The sequence below is a fragment of the Peromyscus leucopus genome, chromosome 7 (assembly GCF_004664715.2).
Source record: "Peromyscus leucopus breed LL Stock chromosome 7, UCI_PerLeu_2.1, whole genome shotgun sequence".
Taxonomy (NCBI): domain Eukaryota; kingdom Metazoa; phylum Chordata; class Mammalia; order Rodentia; family Cricetidae; genus Peromyscus; species Peromyscus leucopus.
Window position 1 is genome coordinate 102083149 of NC_051069.1, and position 22968 is coordinate 102106116.

At 41.7% G+C, this 22968-nt stretch overlaps 1 protein-coding gene across 27 annotated transcripts in view; it reads left to right on the forward strand.

The window, feature by feature from the left end:
- The first annotated feature begins 1349 nt into the window (after nt 1–1349).
- Clasp2 (cytoplasmic linker associated protein 2) overlaps nt 1350–22968 on the forward strand; it is a 193826-nt gene continuing 172207 nt past the window's right edge. For all 27 annotated transcript variants that reach the window (XM_028892946.1, XM_028892952.1, XM_028892947.1 and 24 more), the window contains exons 1-2: nt 1350–1748; nt 17324–17402. In XM_028892946.1, coding sequence (XP_028748779.1) covers nt 1554–1748; nt 17324–17402 — 274 coding nt within the window. In that variant the 5' untranslated portion in view covers nt 1350–1553. The remainder of the gene's footprint in view (nt 1749–17323; nt 17403–22968) is intronic.

Consider the following 22968-nt stretch of genomic DNA (forward strand, 5'->3'; position numbering starts at 1 on the left):
GGTCCAGGGGATCTGATGCCTCTGCCTTCAAGGGCACTCAAACTCAGGTGCATATACCTAGAACTATGAAAAACTGCAAACAACCCAGATGTCTATGGCTAGATGAATGGCTCAACAAGTCACAGTACAATGGAAAATGATTAAGTCATAAGAAGAATGAGACTTATGAGATACTCACTGCATGAAAAGAAATACCAACACTTGGCTATAAGAAAGAAGTTAGACTCAAAGAATATAGCAGATTGAGCCTTAGGAACGTAGCTCGAATTTTACCAGGGTCCAAGAAAAAGGGGAGGGGAAGGAAAGGAAAAAGAACAGTGTGAAGTTTCATAATTTACAAAAGGGAAAATTATCCTATCATGTTAGAAATAAAATTAGAATGTAAGAGCCTGAGGGAGAAGGATCAAGAGTTCCGGACTAGCCAGAGCTTCACAGCCAAACCTATTCTCAACAACACAGGGCTGGAGAGATGGCTCAGCAGTTAAGAGGACTTGCTGCTCTTGCTGAGGACCCAGGTTTGGTTCCTGGCCCCCACACCCCCATATCAGGGGACTCACAACTGCCTGTAACTCCAGTTCCAGGAGATCTGAATACCTCTTTTGACCTCTGCAAGCAGGCAAATGTGTACTAAATATTGTACACTAAAATAAAAAAATCTTAATAATAACAGCCCCAGCCACCCCAAAACAAAATTCGAGTTTTGTGGCTCAGGCTTGTATCCCAGCCATCCCCTGCTTACAGGGCAAGTTCGAGGCCAGCCTGTACTATACAAGCCCCTGTCCAAAAAATAAAAAAAGAAAAAAGGAACAAAATCAAACCCCAACAAAAGCAAAAACCAAATTGGAATCGCTTAGGGCTGACGTGCTCAGTGGGCTACAGCGGTCTGGGAACTTCCCGGAGTTGGGGTGGGACGTGACCATGTGTTAACAGAAATGTGAATCCATTGGCAAGACCTTCGTTATCAACGAGAAACAGAAAGTCTTCCAAGCGACTGTGGGGGCGGCTGCGGGCAGGGTCAGCCAAGTCTTTGCCGAGGAAGAAGGCGAACCGTGTATTCCGGTTTTAAAAGACGGCAGGGGCGGGGCAGGGAAGAGAACAAGTACCAGAAAGTTTTCCTTTAGTACTGATGATGGCGGCAGCGGAGCGAATCGCCGGAGAATCCGGGATTCCCACAGGGGACTTCAGGGAGCGCCCACGCGAGTAGACCGAGGCGACCCCGACCGCCCACGGTTCCCACCCTCGGGAGCGCCAGAGGCCGCAGCCCCCGCCGGGCCGGGGCGCGCCAGGAGGCCAGCTCCGCGGGCGCGTCGCTCTGACGTCACGCACGCGCTGACGTCGCCGGCAGCCGCAGCCTCTGAATCGGGGCTGGGACCGGGGGGCGCCGAGTTTGACTAGTTTGGTGGGGGGAGTCCCCGCCGGCCGCCGTGCCCCGGGGAGCGGCGTCACCGGGTGGCGAGCGCGTCTCGGAGGCCCCACCGCCGCGGCTGGGCGGTGCTGCGAGCAAAGTTGGAGGCTAAGGGGCCACGGACGGCTGAGGGGCGGCGGGCGCGGCCATGGAGCCCCGCGGCGCCGAGTACTTCAGCTCCCAAGTGCTGCAGAAGGACGTGAGCGGCCGGCTGCAGGCGGGCGAGGAGCTGCTGCTCTCCCTCGGCGCGCCCGGCGCCATCCCAGACCTGGAGGATGACCCTAGTCGCCTGGCCAAGACCGTGGACGCACTCACCGGCTGGGTGGGCTCGAGCAACTACCGGGTGAGCGGCGGGGCGGGCGGGCGCGCGGCCGGGGCGGGCGGGCGCGCTCCTCGCCGCGGCTCTTTAACCCGGGCGCGCTGCCGCGGGGGTCCGGGGACGCGCTGGCTTCGCCCCCCGGGTTTGGGGTACGGCTACAGGCGGCGGTTCCGTGACACGTTGCGGAGCTGCTTGGCGCTTTACAAAGTGATAACTTTCAGCCAAAGGCTTGAAGACTTTGTACGGTTTGTACACGCCTTGTGTAACGCCTGCGCCGAGATGGGGCGTTAGGATGCGGCGTGAAGTTGGCCAGTCAAGTTCTTCCCTTCCGATTGATTTCTATTTTACTTAATCTCCAGTTTCTTTTCCCTCTCCCCCTCCTTTTCCTCCTCCAATCCCTCCTTCTCTTTACTTCTCTTCCCACTCCTTTCCTCTGTCTTTCCTTCTCCATTTCCCGTCCTTCATCCCTCCCTTCCTATTCTGTCTCCTCTCCCTCCCTTTCTTTTCCTCTTCCCCTCTCCCTGTCGCCTTCTTTTTTCTTTCGTAGTCTTTATATGAAGGTTGTGTCTTCTCTCAAAAGTATCTTTAGCGCTTACTCAGGTCCTTCGCACGAAAGAACTGCTTGTCTCATGGCGTTATTTATTTGCTTTTCTCTTAATTGACAACAGAAAGCGGTTGAACGCTCATTTGTCCTCTTGTTTTTCCGCAGTTAGGGACGAAGTCAGATTTGAAACCATTTGCTATCAGGTTTAATTGATGCTGCAGGCAAAATGGGAATGGGGAAGAGTGAGTGAGGTACAAGAAGGAATGGGTGTTGAGTCAGGAGCAGGCAGCTTGTAACGTAGCCACGGATGGAGATAAGGAAATATTCTGTAATTAGCCGGTTCCGGGGTTGTTAGCAGTTACTTTTCTTTTTAGTCTTCTGGTGGCAGTATTGCTTTAAAATGCGGGTGGGAACTTCCCTTGGATGGAACATTTTTAGTAATATATCCAGTGAACAGGCTGTACTTAGAAATTTTCATCTCTAGAGACAAGAAAACAAACTCTACAATTATGCAGATTTAATAGTGAGGACTATACGAATTATAGGAAGGTTAGACCTTTACCAAGATTTAAAATAAAGTTTTAATAGCATATAATATGAATTATACATAATGGGCTTCATTGTAACATTTTCATGCATGTGTATAATGTACTTTATTCACATTCACCACCCATTACTTTTATTTTCCTACTTTTGCTATTTCCATATAGTTCCCTTCTACTTTCATGCCTTTTTTCCCCCCTTAATGAAATGAATTGGTGAGCTTAATTAGGGTTACTTAAAGTAGCAAGCCAGGGGTCCTTTACAGGAGCATGGGATCTTACTAGTGGATACATCACTGAAGAAAATGTTTCCCCTAAAGGTAATGGAGTTTGAGAATTCACACCTTAATGTTCCGTTACATCTTTTCTCTTTATTCTTACCTTTTTTTTTTTTTTTAAGTTTGAAGAAAAGCTAGCTGTGGTGACACATACCTATAATAAAGTTGCACTTGGAAGGCTCAGGGAGGAGGATCTTAAGAGCAAGGTCAGTTTGAGCTAGATAGTGAGTTTGAGGCCAAATTGGACTATATAATGAGACCCTGTCTTTGAAAAAAAAAGGTTTGGGAAAAGTTAATATTTACTAAAATATGGTTACCAATCGGGAAGTATTAATTTCTTTTGAAGAAATTAGCGAGGTACCATTACTGTGTAAGAAAGGCATCTGTCCACTCAGCATGGCTGGTTTATGCTGTGCTGCAGCATTGGCTGTTGTGGGCAGTCAGCCCTTTAGTAATGTTGCTCACCCTCTCCAGTGAAAACTGATGTGCTGCTGCATTCTCCATATCGACAGTAGGATTGCCTTCAAACCTTCGCAGTCTTCAGATGTTTGTCAGCAAGTGGCAGTTGTGATGCCACAGTATCCCAAGTTTTCTGTCACGTCTCTGAGCTTCCAGTTAATTGGTTAGAATCCTTAAGGGAAGTGCAATCCTTAAGGGAAGTGCCTGAGGTTCACACATTCTTTCCATGTTCCTCACAAGATGCTGTGGCCTGAGACCGCTTGAGTCTATCTCTAGATACTGCACTATCTAAACACTTTCTGGTGGCACTGCTTACTGGTCTCTCTTTTGTAGCTAGAGTTTTCCTGCCTTGCCCACAGTCAGGACAAATCTCTATCACCCGCCAGTCCCACAGCCGCTCAACAGCCGCTCAGACCCGACCAAGTAAACACAGAGACTTATATTACTTACAAACTGTATGGCCGTGGCAGGCTTCTTGCTAACTGTTCTTATATCTTAAATTAATCCATTTCCATATATTTATACCTTGCCACATGGCATCTTCACATGGTGCTTGTCATGGCAGGCGACTGGCAGTGTCTCCTTCTGCCTTCCTGTTCTTTCTTTTCTCCTCTCTGTTAGTCCCGCCTATACTTCCTGCCTAGCCACTGACCAATCAGTGTTTTATTTATTGACCATTCGGAGTAATTTGACATACAGACCATCCCACAGCACTCTTTTCTGTTAGTTGGGTGAAAGTGCCCGTCTTCCTTCCTTGTGCCAGTTCCTTGGCTCTGCTGTTAGATGCTGTGCCTTTTCTACTCAAGGGCACGGGTCACTCAATTTTCTCTCCTTTAGGAATTACTTGTCCTCAGTGCTTAATTTTTTAGCATATTTTTTTCTAATATTGTTAGACAGAGGGCATTTTTATTGTAATGAGCCTGTTACTTACTTATTTACTTATTTACTTATTTATTTATTTATTTATTTATTTATTTATTTATTTATTTATTTATTTATACAAGATCTCACTTTTCACTATGTAGCCCTGGCTAACCTGGAACTCACTTTGTAGACCTGCCTGTGTCTGTCCCTGCCCCTCCCATGCTGGGGTCAAAGGTGTGTGCCACAATTCTTGGTTTATTTTTAATTTTTTAACAATGATTCTTTATTGTATTGTTTGCGTGTGGATGTTCTGCATGCACGTATGTCTGAGTGCTGTGTGCATAGCTGGTGCAGAAGACGGCATTTGAATTCCTTGGAACTGGAGTTGTAACTGGAAGGTTATAAACTGCCCTGTAGATGCTGGGAATAGAATCTGGGTCTTCTGGAAGAGCAGTCAGTGCTCTTAAACTGCCAAGTGGATATACAGATGTAAAGGATTCAGTTTTTTTTTTTTTTTGAGACAGGTTTTCACGTTGCTTAGGCTGGCCTTAAACTCACTGTATATCTGAGGATGTCTGATCATATTCTCAATGTGGTAGAGGGTTTCTATGAGGGACAGTCCTTTAGTTGGAAAGTAAAGGAATAACAAAAAGCCCAAGGTTTGGTAGCAGTGGCAGTGCTGAGAAGTGGACTTTTTTTTTTTTTTTTTTGAGACAGGATGTAGTGGCTTGAATGAGAATGGCCCCTTAGGCTCACATATCTGAATCCTCTGTCGGTGGGATGTTTAGGGAGGGTTAGGAGGTGTGGCCATCTTGGAGGTGTGTCACTGAGGGTGGGCCTTGAGGTCTCAAAAGCCCATGCCAGCCTAGTCAGGATTTTGGGGTCAGGATATAAGCTCTCAGCTAATGTTTTAGTGCCATGCCCATCTGTTTCCCACTGTGATGTTCATGGACTAATCCTCTGAAACTGTAAGCAAGCCCTCAATTAAATGCTGTCTCCTGTAAGTTGCCTTGGTCATGGTGTTGTAGCTGGAGTTTTCTCCAGTCCTGCTCGGGCCCGCAGCCACTCAGACCTAAGTAAACACACAGAGACTTATATTACTTATAAACTGTATGGCCGTGGCAGGCTTTTTGCTATCTAGTTCTTATGTCTTAAATTAACCCATTTCTATTAATCTATAAATTGCCATGTGGCTTGTGGCTTACCAGTACTTTACAACTTGCTTCTCATGGTGGCGGCGGCTGGCAGCGTCTCCTGACTCAGCCTTTCTCTTCCCAGAATTCTCCTCTCTCTTTGTCCCACCTATACTTCCTGCCTGGCTACTGCCAATCAGCACTTTATTTATTAACCCATCAGAGCAACACATTCACAGCATGCAGAGCAATATCTACAGCATGGTGTCTCTTCATAACAGTAGAACAGTAACTAAGACTTAGGGTCTCTGTATAGCTCTGGCTGGTCTGGAACTTGCTATGTAGACCAAGCTGGCCTCGACCTCACAGAGATCCATTTGCCTCTGCCTCCTTAGTGTTGGTATTAGAGGCGTATACCACCACACAGAGCCGAACATCTGTGATGTGATTTGTGGTAGGTCTAGTAGGACTTTTGTTGTGGAATGTGAAAGCTAGCTGCAGATTTTATTTTAGGTTAGTGTGAGGATTGAGAGAAACAGGAATTAGAGTTACTGCCTTCTTGAGCAGTAGGATATGCATGCTATCTGCTGAATGGAGACCAGAGGACGAAGGAAGAGTAAAGTTTGGTTTTGATGAGGCTACGTTGGAACAATTGTTTAATATCAAAGTTAAAATATGAAGTAGATGGTCGAGGTCTTGCGTCTGGTGGAAAAGTCCTAACTATGGACTTACGATCACAGGAATGGGCATATATGTGATGTATACTCTGGTATTTGAGTTTTGTTAAAAGTTTTGTAGATTTTGTAGCAATATTATGTTAATAAAATTTCCCCCTTAAATATTGTGAAAATGAAAATCACCATTTAAAAGCTGTCCTTGTGAGTCTTAAGCTCTGTCATAAGTGCTGAATTTGCATGATGTCATTTACTCTATAGGATGGCTTTAAGAAGACTGTACCCTTTTTTTACTTTGTAGAAAAGATGACCTAAGTATCTTGGCTTAGGTCAGAGCCTGGCTAAATTAGCAGGAAAGAACTTGAATGCTCTTTTTCTATTGTGTGCCTTTTAATGATTAATAACATTTACATCCTGTCTACTGAAAATAATAACTAGCATTTACATAGTGCTAAGCTAATGAATGTGCTAGTATTTTATTTCTGGGATTCTAAGATCACAGCCCATTTTTTATTTATTTATTTATTTATTTATTTATTTATTTATTTATTTATTTATGTGTGTTTGTGTGTATGTGTTGGGGGGGTGGCTTAGGTGCACACTTGTGCCCCAGTCCACATATAGGCCAAAGAATAACTTATGGGAGCCATTCCTCTCCTTTTATCATGTGGGTCCTGGGGAATCAAACTCAGGTTGTAACTGCCTGTACCCAGTGGCCCCCTGAACCATCTTGTTAGGCCCCATTTGACATTCCTATACCTTCCAATAATATCAGTATTACCTAAGTCATATTTCCTGTTAAATACTACATTCTTAAAATATACCCGTTTTATTGTGTTTTGCTGAGTGTGTGTGGGGTGGGGTGGGGTGATAGGGATGGTCAGAGGACAACTTGAAGGAGTCGGTTTCCACCACAAGGGTTCTGTGTAGCTAGAGTTTTCCTGCCTGGCCCACGGTCAGGACAAATCTCTGTCAGTGCCAGTCCCACAGCTGCTCACACCCACCAAGTAAACACAGAGACTTATATTGCTTACAAACTGTATGGCTGTGGCAGGTTTCTTGCTAACTGTTCTTCTATCTTTTTTTTTTTTGTTTGTTTGTTTGTTTTTCGAGACAGGTTTCTCTGTGTAGCTTTGTGCCTGTCCTGGATCTCGCTCTGTGTAGACCAGGCTGGCCTCAAACTCACAAAGATCCGCCTGCCTCAGCCTCCCAAGCGCTGGGATTAAAGGCGTGCACCACCACCGCCCAGCTTTATATCTTAAATTAACCCATTTTTATTAATCTATAAGTTGCCATGTAGTTCGTGGCTTACTAGTATCTTAACATGTTGCTTCTTATCACGGAGGCTGGCAGTGTCTCTCTTCCTCAGCCTTCCACTTCCCAGAATTCTCTTCTCTCTTTGTCCCGCCTATACTTCCTGCCTGGCTACTGGCCAATCAGTGTTTTATTTATTAACTAATCAGAGCAACACATTTAACATACAGAACATCCCACAGGGGTTCTGGGCATTGAACTCAGGCTATCAGGCTTGGTGGCAAGTGCCTCTACCTGCTGAGCCATTTTGGTATTCCAAGTTTACCAGTTTTGGTTAAGAGAAAGGAGTCAAGGTTTACCTCTCATCATTGCTTACTGATTTTTGTCTGTTCTTATTTACTTGCTGGGTGGGATGAACATCCGGGTTGTTTTTAATTCTTTTTACTTTTAACATTGTCTCTTTGTGTTGCCAGTCTGGGCGCATACATGAGAATTGGTCTGGAGTGATTTTCCGTGAAGTTGAGTGTTAGCCTTTCTCTCAGGGCTTTACTCTGTAACCTAGTATGCTTTCAGGTCTCCTGCCTCAAGCTCCTGTGTGCTATTCCACATTGCCTAATACAGTGTGAATACTTGTTATATTGTGTTGTTCAGGGGTTAATGATAAAGGAAGAAAGTCTGTAGATGTTCAACATAGACTTAGGTTTTCTCCCCAAATATTTTCTGTGTGATGTCAGTTGAATCTGAGAATGCAGAACCTGTAGACATGCCAGTCTGACTAACAATAGTCATGCGGCTGCAACAGAACATGTAATTGCTGGAATGCCTCCACACCAGCTCAGACCGTTATAGATGAGTGGTTGTTGGTGACTAAGACTTTGCAAGTGGTGTATTAGCAAACTTCATTTCTTCAGTGTACGTGAATTTGGAAGAGTTTGACTAATTGGGCTGGGGAAATGGCTCAGTGGGTAAACAGCTTGCCACAGAAGTATGAAGACCTGAGTTTGAATCCCTGTACTCTGCATAAAGACTGATTATGGAGAGCATGCATCTGTAATCCTAGTACACCTTTGGGAGATGGAAGGCAGAGACAAGTGCATCCCTGGCTAGCTGGCTAGCTAGCGTATGGTACACATAGGCAAAACAAGAAGAGACCCTGTTTCCAACAAGGTGGAAGTTAAGACCAACACCTGAGGTTGTTGTCTGATGTGTAGATACACACAACACACAGAGATGTACCATTCTCCCCTGTGTACATCATATACTCATGAAAAATTGGTTTTGACTACCTCATGAGACATCTCTTTTATTAAGACCCCTTTTATAAAACTTTTTGGAAAGAGAGACAGGTTCTAGCATTATTGTTTAGGCTGACCTTGAATTTGTAACCTCTTAACCTCCACCTCAGAAATACTGGAATTACAGGTGTGTATACCATCACACTTGGCTTCATTAAGAATGCTGTCTCTTTTTCTCTCTCTCATTTAATTTAACTTTATTTTATTTTTGAGACCTGATCTTTCTAAGTAGCCCTGGCTGCCCTGGAAATTGCTGTGTAGACCAGGCTGTCCTCGAACTCACCTCCTGACTTTTAATTCTCGATTCTCATCTTCTTCGTTCTTGTTTTATGGTCCTCATTTGATGAAATGCAGTTGTGGTTAACTCAGCTCTCCTTCATACCCGAGCCAATGCGATTGAAGATAGATAGGGAAACCACAAAACTTCTTTAACCAACTTAATTTAAAGTCCTGGACTTTAGGGTGGCCCCTAGGAGTTGGTACTCTACTTCGGCCATTTGGGTTTCAGGGATTGAACTCAGGTTGTCACATTTGGCTGTAAATTGAACCATCATCCCCTCAGCCCCAGGCCTGACTTAATAACTTTTAGTTTTAAGATTAAAAACAAACAAACAAAACAAAACCCTTAAAGTTTGGCTTTGAAGAACTGAAGAATCTAAAAACAGTTCTTGTTTTTTGTTTGTTGCAGTTTGTTTTGTGTTCAGAGTCAGGTAAATTGGAGCAGTTTGTCTGTGTGTGTTAGGCTCCTGACTGGGTCTGGGTTTAGGCTTGCTTTGTTTTCAAAGGGCTGGTGTAGCTCGGTGGTACACCACCTGCATAGCACACATGAGGACCTGCATACGCTGCAAAAATTAAAGTGATTAAAATGAGCCACTTTGGTGAACCACGCGCTGTTAAGAATAACTTCTTTTTTTGTTTGTTTGTTTTTTGAGACAGGATTTCTCTGTGTAGCCCTGACTATCCTGGAACTTACTCTGTAGACTAGGCTGGCCTCAAACTAACAGATTTCCACCTGCCTCTGCCTCCCAAGCGCTGGGATTAAAGGTGTTCACCACCTCTGTTTGGCTAAACAATAACTTCATTTTTAATGAAAGTAATTTTCATTTATGTCTTTGATCTGGTTTTTGCTTAATTTTTGTAAATGATGTAATGTGTAAGTTGAAGCATATTTGTTTTGCATGCTGACATCTAATTATAGCAACATTTGTTTAAAGATTAATCTCTTTATTGGATGCCTTTGTATAGTTGTTAGATATCAGTTAGCTAGTTTTTGTCTATTTTGTATTGTCTTCTATTTCATGAAACTCTGTGTTCATTCTTTTTAATAGCTATACTTCCTTTTTAAGAAATTAATTACTTTTATGTGTATGGGTGTTTTGCCTGCATGTATGTCTGTGACCACATACATGCCTTGTTCCTTAGGCCATAACTGGGCCTACGCTCTCCTAGTACTAGAGTTGGGGACTATTGTGATCGGCCATGTGGCCTCAACTGGCCTTGAACCTGTGTCCTTTGGAAGAGCAGTCAGTGCTCTTAACTGCTGAACCATCTCTCCAGTCCCAGCTATACTTCCAGCTATACTTCCTTGATTGCTGTAGCATCATATAAAGTCTTAAAATCTGGTAATTTGATTTAGTTTTTTTGTTTTTTGTTTTGTTTTGTTTTTTTGAGCTGAGGATCGAACCCAGGGCCTGGCGCTTGCTAGGCAAGTGCTCTACCACTGAGCTAAATCCCCAACCCTGATTTAATTTTTTTTTAATTTATTTTTTCAGTATTGATATGATAGTGTACTATTCATTTATTTGTTTGTTTATTTCAAGATCAGTTTGTCTCTGAACAAATAAATCCTGCTGTGAGTTTGATTTGGATTGCATTTTTCCAATCCTGAACTTATTTAGCTCATCTTGCATTATTTTATTAGCATTTTTTATTTCCTATAATTGTTCTAAGTATTTTCTGGGTGTATTAGTTACTTGTTCGGTGACAGAATCTTTCAGGGAGGAAGGGTATCAGTTCATCTTGGTCTAGGAGGCATGGAGGCTGGGGCTGTTCTTTTTGTGGCCGTGGGAACTTCTGGTATGGCTGCTTCATGTCCTGGTGGATCAAGGAGCTTAGAGTTCAAGCCAGAACCAGAGGTGGGTATCAACTTCCAGGCCTGTCTCCAGCAATTCATGTCTGCTAGATAGGTCATAATCCCAGAGTTTCCATATGCTCTCAAGGCAGTGCCACTACCTGAGGACCAAGTGTTCAAACCCTTGACTTTTTGGGGTCCATTGACATCCAGACTGTAATATGTAGCCTCAGGGTTTTGAATGCTAGCGTGTAGAGACATTGTTTTTGCAGCAGGGTCTCATTCTGCAGCTCAGGTTGACCTTCTATTTGTGATTTTCGTGCTTTAGGTTTTTGGGTACTAGAATCATAGCAATGATTTCCACAATTGATTTGTTTGTTTCATTTTGAGACGGGGTCTAAAGAAAGCTCTATCCAGACTGTCCTGGAAGTTGCTATATAGACTTGGCCTCTGCCTCTGCTCGAACTAGAGGTGTGTACCACTACTCCTAGCACAATGACTTTTTTGGTTTTTTGAGACAGGGTTTCTCTGTGTAACACAATTGACTTTTATAGCAACCTTTAATCTCAGGGCTTTATTGAACTCATTAGTTTTAGTATTCACTTAGAGTATCAGTCATTTTAGTGATTACTTACTTATTTTTGAGACATGATCTCATGTAACCCAGACTGGCCGGGGACTTTCTTTTTTGTAGGCAAGGATGATCTTGAGTTCTTTCTCCCTTCCTTCCTTCCTTCCTTCCTTCCTTCCTTCCTTCCTTTCTTTCTGTTTTGTTTTGGTCAGCTCTTGTAGTCCTGAATTCTTTTTTGATCATCCTGCATTTCTTCCTGAGTTCTGGGGTTATGGATGGGCCATGGCACCTGCTTTATGCAATGCTGGGAATCTTATGTAAGGACTTACACGAGTCAGTCAAGATTTCTATCAATTGAACTACAGCCCCAGTCCCTCTCTTTGGTTTGTTTTAATATTTATTTATTTAAAAGTTTTTTGTATTACTGTTATGATGATGATGATGATAATGTGTGTTAGTTTTTGTTTGTTTTGTCAACTTGGCACAAGCTAGCATCATCTGAGAAGAGGGAACGCCAATTGAGAAAATGTCTTCAGGACATTGGCTTATAGGCAAGTCTGTGAGGCATTTTCTTGATTAATTTTAGATTGACGTGGGAGGGTCCAGACTCCCGTGAGCAGTGCCACTTCTGTGCAGGTGGTCCTGTGCTAAGCAAAGCAAGTTGAGTGAGCAGTGAGGAACAAGCCAGTAGTAAGCAGTGTTTCTCCATCGCCTCTGCCTTCAGGGTCTTTTTTTTTTTTTTTTTTTTTTTTTTGAAGCATGGTCTCTCCACATAGCCCTAGCTGTCCTGGAATTCAGTATGTAGAGCAGGCTGGCCTCAAACTTACAGAGATTCAGCTGCCTCTGCCTCCCAAGTGCTGGGATACACCACTATGCACAAAGGTTCATGTCTTGATTTTCTGCCAACTTGCCGTAATGATTGGCTGTAAAGTTTACAGTGTAAACTGTAAGATGACGTTAACGCTTTCCTCCCAAGTTGCTTTGGTCATGGTGTTTATCACAGTAGTAGATACCCAACTAGGCGTGTGTGTGTGTGTGTGTGTGTGTGTGTGTGTGTGTGTGTGTGTGTGTGTGTGTGTTTCGGGGAGGGGATAGTGTGCTGGTGGGAATACACATATGCCATGGTGTGCATGTGGAGGCTGAGGATAACTTTGTGGAGTTGGTTCTCTCCATCCTCTCCATCTTTATGTGGGTCCCAGAGGTTGAACTGGTCCTCTTTTTGCCATTTTTTAAAATACTTCCCAAAATTTCTACCTCTGTGCTGAAATTCCTTATTTAGTCACACGTTGTCTGGTTTTTTTTGCTTTTAAAATTATTTTTAAACTCCCTGTGGAGCACAGCCTCCATGGTTGCCATCCTCTGTCATGTCCAGTGTACATGGTACTGGAGATTAAAGTCAGGGTCTCGTGTACGACAGGCACACACTTCACCACCTAACCTGTGTCTGGAGCCCCTTTCACTACTGTTCTTTTAGAATAAGGTTGGGTTGGGTCCTTGTTGGTCACCACTCCACTTGCCCTCTGCTAGGGACTGATCCAAGGCGGTTCAGGTCTGCATCCTGTGCTGCAAACACATGAATCTTTTCCTTAAACTTACACTTCAGATCTGTACGTTGTATTTTGTTTGTTGATGACTTTGCCCTTGATACTGGGGTCCCAATCTCCTACCTTTTATTCTTTCCTGTGCCTCATACTTATTAGTTGAAAAAATTGTGGAGTAGTCAAGAAACTTAAGAGTAAATTAAATGATAGTTATCTTTGAAGTAGCACCTTTTCCTTCTGCTACACTTACAGTGTAGTGCTATGTAATCAGTCTAGTCAGGAGTTGAGTTAGGTCTGTGTACCTGGAGCCTTTTCTTTGTCCCACTTGGTCCCGTAGCAGCTTATAAAATAATCATTCAGAGGCTTAATACTAATTACAAACTAGCGTATGGCTCAGTCTTATTATTAGCTAGTTCTTACATCTTAAATTAACTTATTTCTATTAATCTTATGTATTGCCACGTGGCCAGTGGCTTACCGGTACTTTCACATCATTCTTCTTAGGCAACTAGCTGGCGTGTCCCTGACTCCATCCTTTCCTTCCTGTCTCTCTGTTTGGATTTCCTGCCTTGCTATAGACCAGAGCAGCTTCTTTATTTAACCAGTGGTAATAAAACATATTCACAGCATATGGAAAGATATCCTACAGCATTTCCCCTTTTCTGTCTGATCAAAAAGGAAGGTTTTAACTTTAACATAGTAAAATTACATGTAATGAAACAGTTACAAGCAAGAATTACAGATATGGCTGGGCATGGTGGCACACACCTTTAATCCCAGCACTTGAGAGGCAGAGGCAAATGGATCTCTGTTAGTTCGAGGCCAGCCTAGTCTATAGAGTGAGTTCCAGGATAGCCTCCAAAGCTACACAGAGAAACCTTGTCATGAAAAAACCAACAACAACAAATAAATAAATAAAGAAGAAAGAAAAAGGAAAAGAATTACAGTTACAATATTTAGTCTATTTGTATTTGACAAAATTAGAGAAAAACATTCAATTGTCTATCTTACCTTGGTGAATCTAAAGTTTTATATCTAATTTACCTCTTATCATAACTAAGCAAAATTATAATTATAACTATCTAGTCTTTTAATTTCATCAAAGACCTGAGAAAGGAAATCATATTACCCGAGTAAGCAAGAAGTACAAGCAAGTGACTTCTGAAAAATGCAAGAAATGATAGAAACAACTGGCTACCTGGACAGTCACCCAGTGTTTCTCTGTAGCGTTGGGGCATCCATTTTTGGTCATTGGCCTAGAATATCTGACAGACCATTTTCAGAATCAGGAAAATTTGAAAGGCTGTCCTACCCTGTCTTGGCAAGGTTCAGCAGTCACTTTCCCTGTGTCCTGCTCATCCAGCAGGCAAAGAGCAGATCTTTGCCCAATAGGCCATTTATATCAAGAAGAAGACAAACTTCATATATAGTGAATTTGATGTCCAAAGTCCTCTTGGGAGTAGATTGGTGCTGTCAGGAGCAATTGTGTCTCATGTCAACAGAATTCTAAGTTATTAAAACATTTACATGTCACATTCTCTAGGTCCTTGAAGTGTTTGAAGATTACCTATCCATCTGAGATATATCTCTGTTTATCTAGAAAACCTAACTAATATGACCATGAGTTTGACAAGCATGGGTGACTATTAACCTGTAATTTTTATCAACCTATGTAGCTTAAAGACTAAAGCTTCATATTATAAAGTAAACAGTCTCTAAACAGATGTACAGCCTAAGGACAATGACCTCGAAATTGTGACATATTCAAAAATATCTTAATTGGGTAGAAATGTATAGTGCAATATGACAGAATATCCTTAATTTGTATCAATATACAAAATATCCTAAACATAAGTAGAACATACACACATTATGACAAATATAATTTTACATTTGTATCAATATACAAAAATATTTTAATCAGAAGTAGGAACATATGTACTATATGACAAGTATAGTTTTGACTTTGTATCAATATACAAATTAAACAGGAATAGAAAAATAATTTTACATTTGTAACAATATATAAAAATCTATACTAATGTAAATTATCTAAAACTGATAGTTGCTAATTTAGTTTACAAGTAGATACAATAATCTACCTTATTATCTTATCCTATCTATCCTCCTTTTTTCTTTAGAAAGAGATTGACTATGACCATTAACCATTTATAACCAACCCCCTTTAAATGAAAATAAATATTTATAAACAATATTTTGGGAATTGGCATAGTTTTTGTTTTGTTTTTTTTTTTTTTTTAATAGTACTTCCTGCTAATTGGAGGCCTTCTGATTGGGGGCCCGGCTAGCTCAGTTGGGCTTCTTAATTCAGGGTCGTAGGTTCACGCCACAGCAGGTCTGTGTGTTGTAGTTGCTATGGTTGCTGTTGGTTTCTATTTGCTTCTGGTTCTTCTGGGTTAGTTTGATAGGGGGTTTTCTTCAGTATTTCTGATCAACCCTCTGCTTTCGTCCTTCCCTATTTCCTGTAAAACCCTCTTTCCTATGCTCTTGTTCTTGGTAGCCTGATTGTGAGGTGTGGGACCAGTCTCCTAAATTTTCTGGCCCAGATTCAGTCTTTGGAGGCTCTTTGCCCAAAGCCTTCGGGTGAGGCTTTATCAGAGACAACCCCTCACCTGGATAGTTTGGGTTGAGGATGGTTTTCTGTTTCATTCTGAGGTAGACAGCTCCTTCCCTCCACTACAGTTTATTTACTTGTGCCCTAGGCATTGAGTACTGGATGTTCTTCACTCAGTACTTCAAGTTAAGCTGTTCTTTTCTAGAAGACAAGGGCACTGAAAGCATTGATGCCTTTGCTGCATAGGCTGTGCTCTTCCCCAAGACCTCCACCAGCTGCAGTGGGTCTTAATTATAGAGTAATTTGTGTGGTCAAACTGGAGTCTGAGAGTGGGTCTGAACTTTCCTGTGCCTCTCGATATTTAAGAGTTTTCTCGCTAAGGGCTGGAGACATGGCTCATCAGTTAAGAACTGCTCTTCCAGAGGACACAGGGTCAGTTCCCAGCACTCATATGTTGGCTCGCAACCTTCTATAACTCCATTGCCAAGGGGATCTAACACTCTCTTCTGGTCTCCATAGACACTGCATGTATGTGGTGCATAGACATATATAAGCGAAATACCCATATACACAAAAATAATAAAGAAAAGACTCAAAAATACTTAAAAAAGAGTTTCCATACTAGCCCACATTTAGCTACTAACAATTTGTTAAATACAGTGGAATTCTTCTTATCCCATGTCCCGTGGCTTCATTTGCCTCTTGTTGCTTGTGGACTTTTCAGTTGTATATGTCTTTTTTTTTTTTTTTTGAGATTTTAGACTGGCTGGTTATACTACAACAGTGGTTTTCAACCTTTGAGGGTTGAACAGTTCTTTCACAGGGGTTGCCTAAGACCATCAGAAAACACAGATACTATATTATGATTCATAACAGTAACAAAAGTACAGTTATGAAGTAGCAACAAAAATAATGTTATCATTGGGGGTCTCCACAACATGAGGAACTGTGGTAAAGGATCACAGTATTAGGAAGGGTGAGAACCGCTGTTTGACAACCTCAGCTTTCTCGTGCATTCAAGAACAGTTATTATTTTGTAGATAAATATTTTTTTGTTACTGTAATAGGACTGATTTTATTTTCTAGTCTTTACATTCTGAACAGAAACTGAAATTCCTTTGTGATCAAAGGTATTATTGGATTTCTTACTGTTTTATTTAGAACACATTGCAAAGTGAAAAGTATAGTCACTAAACCTCTGTGTAACTATTATCTAATTAATTAGTTACTAAATTTTTGCCAAATGTGCTTTATCACTGTTTTTCTCTACATTTACAAATTGTTACTACTGATGTGTTTGAGAGTAGATACTCAATGCCATGACTGCCTACCTCTGAATATAACAATCTTACTAAAATTTTAAAAATTAATTTTATTATTTTGAACCAGGGTCTGACTGTGTACCAGTGGCTAGTCTGGAACTCACTGTGTGGACCAGGCTGGCCTTGAACTCATAGAGATCTTCCTGCTTCTGCTTCCTGAGTGTGGAATTAAAGGCCTGTGCCACCATACCCAGCTAAACCTCATTTAAAAAAATGTTAGTAATATGCTGTATATTAAAAATTATATACTGCCAGGCGGTGGTGGCGCACGCCTTGAATCCCAGCACTCGGGAGGCAGAGCCAGGCGGATCTCTGTGAGTTCGAGGCCAGCCTGGTCTACAGAGTGAGATCCAGGACAGGCACCAAAACAACACAGAGAAACCCTGTCTAAAAAAAAAAAAAAAAAAAAAAATTATATACTGATCTTACAATATGTGTCAGTAATTTGTATTCATTAAATCTCTTTCTGTTTGCAGGTATCATTATTAGGATTGGAGATTTTAAGTGCCTTTGTGGATAGATTGTCGACACGATTTAAATCTTATGTACCAATGGGTAAGTTAACTTTAAGAATCGTTGTGGAGTTTGATATAGTGACTTTTTCTTCGAGTTTTTGTTAAACAGAATTAGTTTCTATAAATTTAGAAAACATTTAGTTTGGGGACTGGAGTGATGATTCAGCAGTTAAAGCTCTTGTTCTTCAGCAGGTCTAAGTTAGATTCTCAGCACTCACAGCAGGCTGTTCCCAACCATTTCTAATTTTAGCTCCAGGAGATCTTCTGGACTTTGAAGGTACTTGTACACACACAGCATACACAGACATATAGACACATTAAATTAAAGTCAATTAAAAAAAAATAATTTGAGCTGGGCAGTAGTGGTACATGCCTTTAATCCCAGCAATCAGGAGGTAGAGGCGGGCAATAGGATCTCTGAGTTCGAGGTCAGCCTGGTCTACAGAATGAGTTCCAGGACAGCCAGGGCTACACAGAGAAACCCTGTCTCTGTCTCTCTTCCTCTCTCTGTCTCTCTCTCTCTAATATGTGTGTGTGTGTGTGTGTGTGTGTGTGTGTGTGTGTGTGTGTGTATATATATATAAAATTTTTTTCCCTCCTACAGCCCAGACTATGGCACTTTAGCATTGTAGTTTACTCAAAAAGAGTTGAAAGCTTCTTAAATAGATAATTACAGTTCTGCAGAAAGCAAAAGCAACAAGACAACACAACCTTCTGGATACTGTTAATAAGTATTTATGTCATCTTTTTTAGTGTATCTCATTTTTTGTAAAATGACAACATTTATAATATAACTTACATGCTGTGGGTTTTGTGTGTGTGTGTGTGTGTGTGTGTGTGTGTGTGTGTGTGTGTGTGTTTATTGTTTTGAGTGGTCTTGGCAGGCCTGGAACTCACTTTGTAAACCAGGCTGGCCTCAAACTCACAGAGATCCTATTCCCTCTGCCTCTCAGGTGCTGGGATTAAAGATGTGTGCCACCATGCCAGCTACATTGCTGTTTTTCACACTATCTATGGAGAAGTCTGTTCAGACCAATATTTTATGAAATATAATAACAGTGAGTTACAGCAAAATGAAAGAAATACAAAGCCTTGCTTTTGTCTTGTGTGATGTGGAGCCTGAGTCTTGCACACTAGGCACACAACATTAACCCTGAGCTGTACTCCGGTCCCATAAGTTCTTATTGTTAGGATGAGTAAAGTTCCTGTGGTTAGCCTGCCCCAGAAGCCTCCATCAGTTCTGTTTCTTTGTCACCGTTTGTTGGCTTTACTCTGAGCAGCAGTTAGATATGCTTGCTGCGTGCTCATTGTGCTACTCGAAGCTGCTGCTCTCATAATGCAGCGATGCAGTTGGCTTTGACTAAACATGTGTGATATTCCTGTGCATTTTAGAATGCTTTATGAATGAGTTTGGTCCTATTTTATAGCAACATAGAGAAATACAACCTTAAATTGTTAGTGGCTTTCTTTTGTGGTTTAAGTTAATGCTCACAATGTCAACATATTATTACACTACTTTCAAATATCTTTGATCAACTTTTTCATGTTTGGTATACCACCTAATTATGTCAATTTTTCTATTTTTTTTTTCCCGTCTTTTCTCAAATAGGTTTCTTGGTTTTTACTTTTAATCACTACTTGGCAGTTCCCACCCTTAGTGTTAATGGCTTCTGAAGAGAGATTTTTTACTGTCTGTGTCCTGCTTAAAACTGATAGTAGATGTTAAAAAACATGCTTTGAAAACATGTTTGTAGATGTACTTGAGTGCATAAATGGGAATTTTAAAAATAAGAGTCCATACTTTGGACTTTGAGAAATTGGATAATAAGGTGTGCCTGATCTTCTCTTATGTGTAAATATGAGTTGAAGTTGAATTACAGCTTCTTTTTTCCTGGGTCCATAGAGCTTTGCTTTGCTTTTTATTTTTATTTTTATTTTTTATTTATTTTGGTCTTTCTGCAGAGTTACTGTTAGTCAATATTGTTTTCACTTTGAAGACCCTTTGTAAAATTTGAACTTATTTCTTGTGAGCTCATGTGCTATGATGGGAAAACTTAATCTTAATTTGCTCCCATTTATTGGAAGCCTCCTTTAAAAGTATTGATTGTGTTTCTGGAAGAGTATTATCACATATTTCTGACTTGGAGAGTAGATAGTATATCTGCATGTTCTTCAAGAACTGGTGTACCTCAAATTTGCTTTCTTTCTTTCTTTTTTTTTTTTTTTTCTTTTTTTGGTTTTTCGAGACAGAGTTTCTCTGTGTAGCTTTGCACTTTTCCTGGAACTTGCTTTGGAGACCAGGCTGGCCTCGAACTCACAGAGATCCGCCTGGCTCTGCCTCCTGAGTGCTGGGATTATAGGCATGCGCCACCGCCCCCTGGCTCAAATTTGCTTTCTTGTTTAATCCTATCACAGGTCTTAAACAGACTACCTAATTCTGTATAGGGCCAATACAATGGCTTAGTAGATAAAAGTGTTTATCAACAGTCTGATGACCTGAGTTCCATTCCCAGAGCCCACATGGTATAAAGAACTAACTACTGCAGATTGTCCTCTCACCTCCATGCACATGCCATGGCATATGTGCCCCCCAAACAAAATAAAAAGCAAATATAAAACACTTTTAAAAGAGTCTTTATAAAAGGAAAGAATCAAATTAAATCATGACCTAAAGGTTCTTTAAACCTCCCAGATCCTCCCAACTCCTCGACCTTTCTTTCTCTCTCTTTAGAAAGTAAACAACAAAACAGAAAAACTCCAGAGAAGAACTATAACAAACACACACATAAAACCCATCATAGACAAGTAAAAAACCACTAAGACAAAAAAATGCCCAAACACAGCAATATGAGACAGAAAGTCTACAAAAACACCATTGAATTCATTTTGTGTTGGCCATCTACTGCTGGGCATGGGGCCTACCCTTAAGTGTGCATAATATCCCAGTGAGAGTCCCTTGCAAAAAACCAGTTTTTCCTTTGCCAGCTGGTGTCAGTTGCAGATAGCTTCTTGGTTAGGGGTAGGAGCCTATCCACTTTCCTTTCTCAGTGTTGCTGTCCCGTGTAGTCCTGTGCGTGCTGCAACATCTGTGAATTCATGTGTACATCAGTCCTTTGTACATTAAAAGTAAAAATGTGTTCTTGAAACATTGGGAGTACTGTTCCATTTCATCTCTAGTTCCAAAAAGAGATTTGCACATAGCTTGGTAATTAGAGCGTTAGATACAGTTCTGAAGAGAGTATGGACTCAGTGTCTTGCTTCATAAGTGATCTGTTCACACTGAGGCTGATCACTAACTCTGGTTTATGGTAACCAAGTTTAATAAAGTTTGTAGTATAAAAATTTAGCAGATAGTCTAAACTCTAAATGGTGCAATATGGTGCCAGAGTCTTCAGGACACTCAGTTCTAAGCTTTATGTCTTGTAGAGTAATTTTACATTTTACAATACCAATAGAATGAAAACTATTAACACCTAGACCACACAAGAAAAGGAAGAAACAAAGTGCTAAAGAGGCCCACAGAAATCCACAAAGATACCCCCACAACAGACTGCTAGCAGTGGCCGAGAGACAGCCGGGACTGACCTACTCTGGTGATGGGATGGCCAAACACCCTAATAGTTGTGCCAGAAACCCCATCCAAGGACTGAGGAATCTGGATGCAGAGATCCACAGCTAGGCCCCGGGTGGAGCTCCAGGAGTCTAATTAGCGAGAAAGAGGAGGGTTTATATGAGTAAGAATTGTTGAAACCAAGGTTGGATAGGGACAGATAGCCAAATGAATGGAAACACATGAACATGAACTATGAACCAAAGGCTGAGGGGCCCCCCAACTGGATCAGGCCCTCTGAATAGGTGAGACAGTTGATTGGCTTGATCTGTTTGGGAGGCATCTAGGCAATGGTACCAGGTCCTGGGCTCATTGCATGGCTTTTTATATTAATTTATTTTTTTTGTCTCTTTGAAGCCTACGTATATTTTACACACATTGTAAATGATTTTATCTGAATCAGTCTTTTTGTGAGCCTATTGCTTTAAACTGTAGCCTTTTAATCCTGAAACGGCACTGTGGCTGCTGGCTCCACCCCCTTCAGCTTTTCAACATGGCGGTGGTACGTTTTCCCCAGCTCTGGGAGTCATCAAGTCTCAGAAATAGTAGGTCTATGCTTTTATCAAAGCAGCGTGTAGCCCAGAAACCTCTTTTTTTTTTTTTTTTTTTTTTTAATACTAGTAAAGACTAAATCTACCACACAGCTTAATGTGCCGCTGGCAGACGCCTCATTTCCACCATGGTGGTGAAACGCACACGCCAGGAACCCGCCAGTGTTCAAACCCGCATTTTGAGGCATCTAGCTGCCCGTATGAAACATGAAGCAGGAACTTGGTTTTGGCTCTGTTTAGAATTGGTTATTAAATATTTTCAGGTTTAAGGTGGAAACTTGAGCCGTTGGGCGCCATTTGTAGCTGGAGGGCTTCTCTCCAGGTTCCACCAAGCCCCGCAGTCCCACAATCCACATATAAAATAATCCCTCAGACACTTATATTACTTATAAACTGTATGGCTGTGGCAGGCTTCTTGCTAACTGTTCTTTTATCTTAAATTAACCCATTTTTATAAATCTATACCTCGCCACGTGGCTTGTGGCTTACCGGCGTCTTTACATGCTGTTTGTCCTGGTGGTGGCTGCAGTGTCTCTCCTGCTTCTTCCTGTTTCACCAATTCTCCTCTCTCCTTGTCCCGCCTATACTTCCTGCCTAGTCACTGGCCATCAGTGTTTTATTTATATAGAGTGATATTCACAGCACTAGCACAGAGAAGGGAGCAGGAGGAGAACAGGTCTGGGAAGGAGCCTCACTCGGGAAAAGAATACTTATTTCATTGCCTCAGGGAGGAGGCAGAAGCTCCAAACTGGAGTCTGGGAAGGGTGGATCAGTCAGGTTGGTTGTAGTTCCATCTTATCTAGGTCATTATCCTTCATTATTCCTGGACAATATTTGATAACCATTCCTTTATATATAGTCTTGTACTGGTTTAGAACTTTCTTATTTAGACAAAAAGGGGGAGATGTAGTGGGTAGCCATTCCAGCTTGGATCTGGAAATTCCAACCCCCATTGAGACTCTGGCAATTGTCACGCCTACGAGGCGGGGCCAAGGGAGGTGTCTGAAGACCCGAGACCTGGATGGGAGCGCTCTCTCTGTTGCTGGACCCTAGACTGTGGAGGTTGACTGAGCAGAGCTCCAGAGAACACCGCTGAATTGCGATACACCTTCCCCAGACCCCCATAATCTACCTATCCCTTCATTTGTAAGTCACCCACTAAATAAATCTTCCTTTTAACTACGTGGAGTGGCCTTAATAATTTCACCAATAGTTTTGGTTTGGATTTCGCTCTGTAGACTGGAACTTCCCATGTTCCCCAGACTGGCCTCATCCCAGTTTTGTCTTGAATTCACTATGTAACCTGGGCTGCCTTGAACTTGGGATCTTGCTGCCTCCAATTCCCCAACCCCTAGTATTGAGATACAGGTATATGCCATCAAATTTTACATGTGGCCTAAAATACTTTTTAGTATTAAAATGAACCCCTATTTGGTCCAATATCT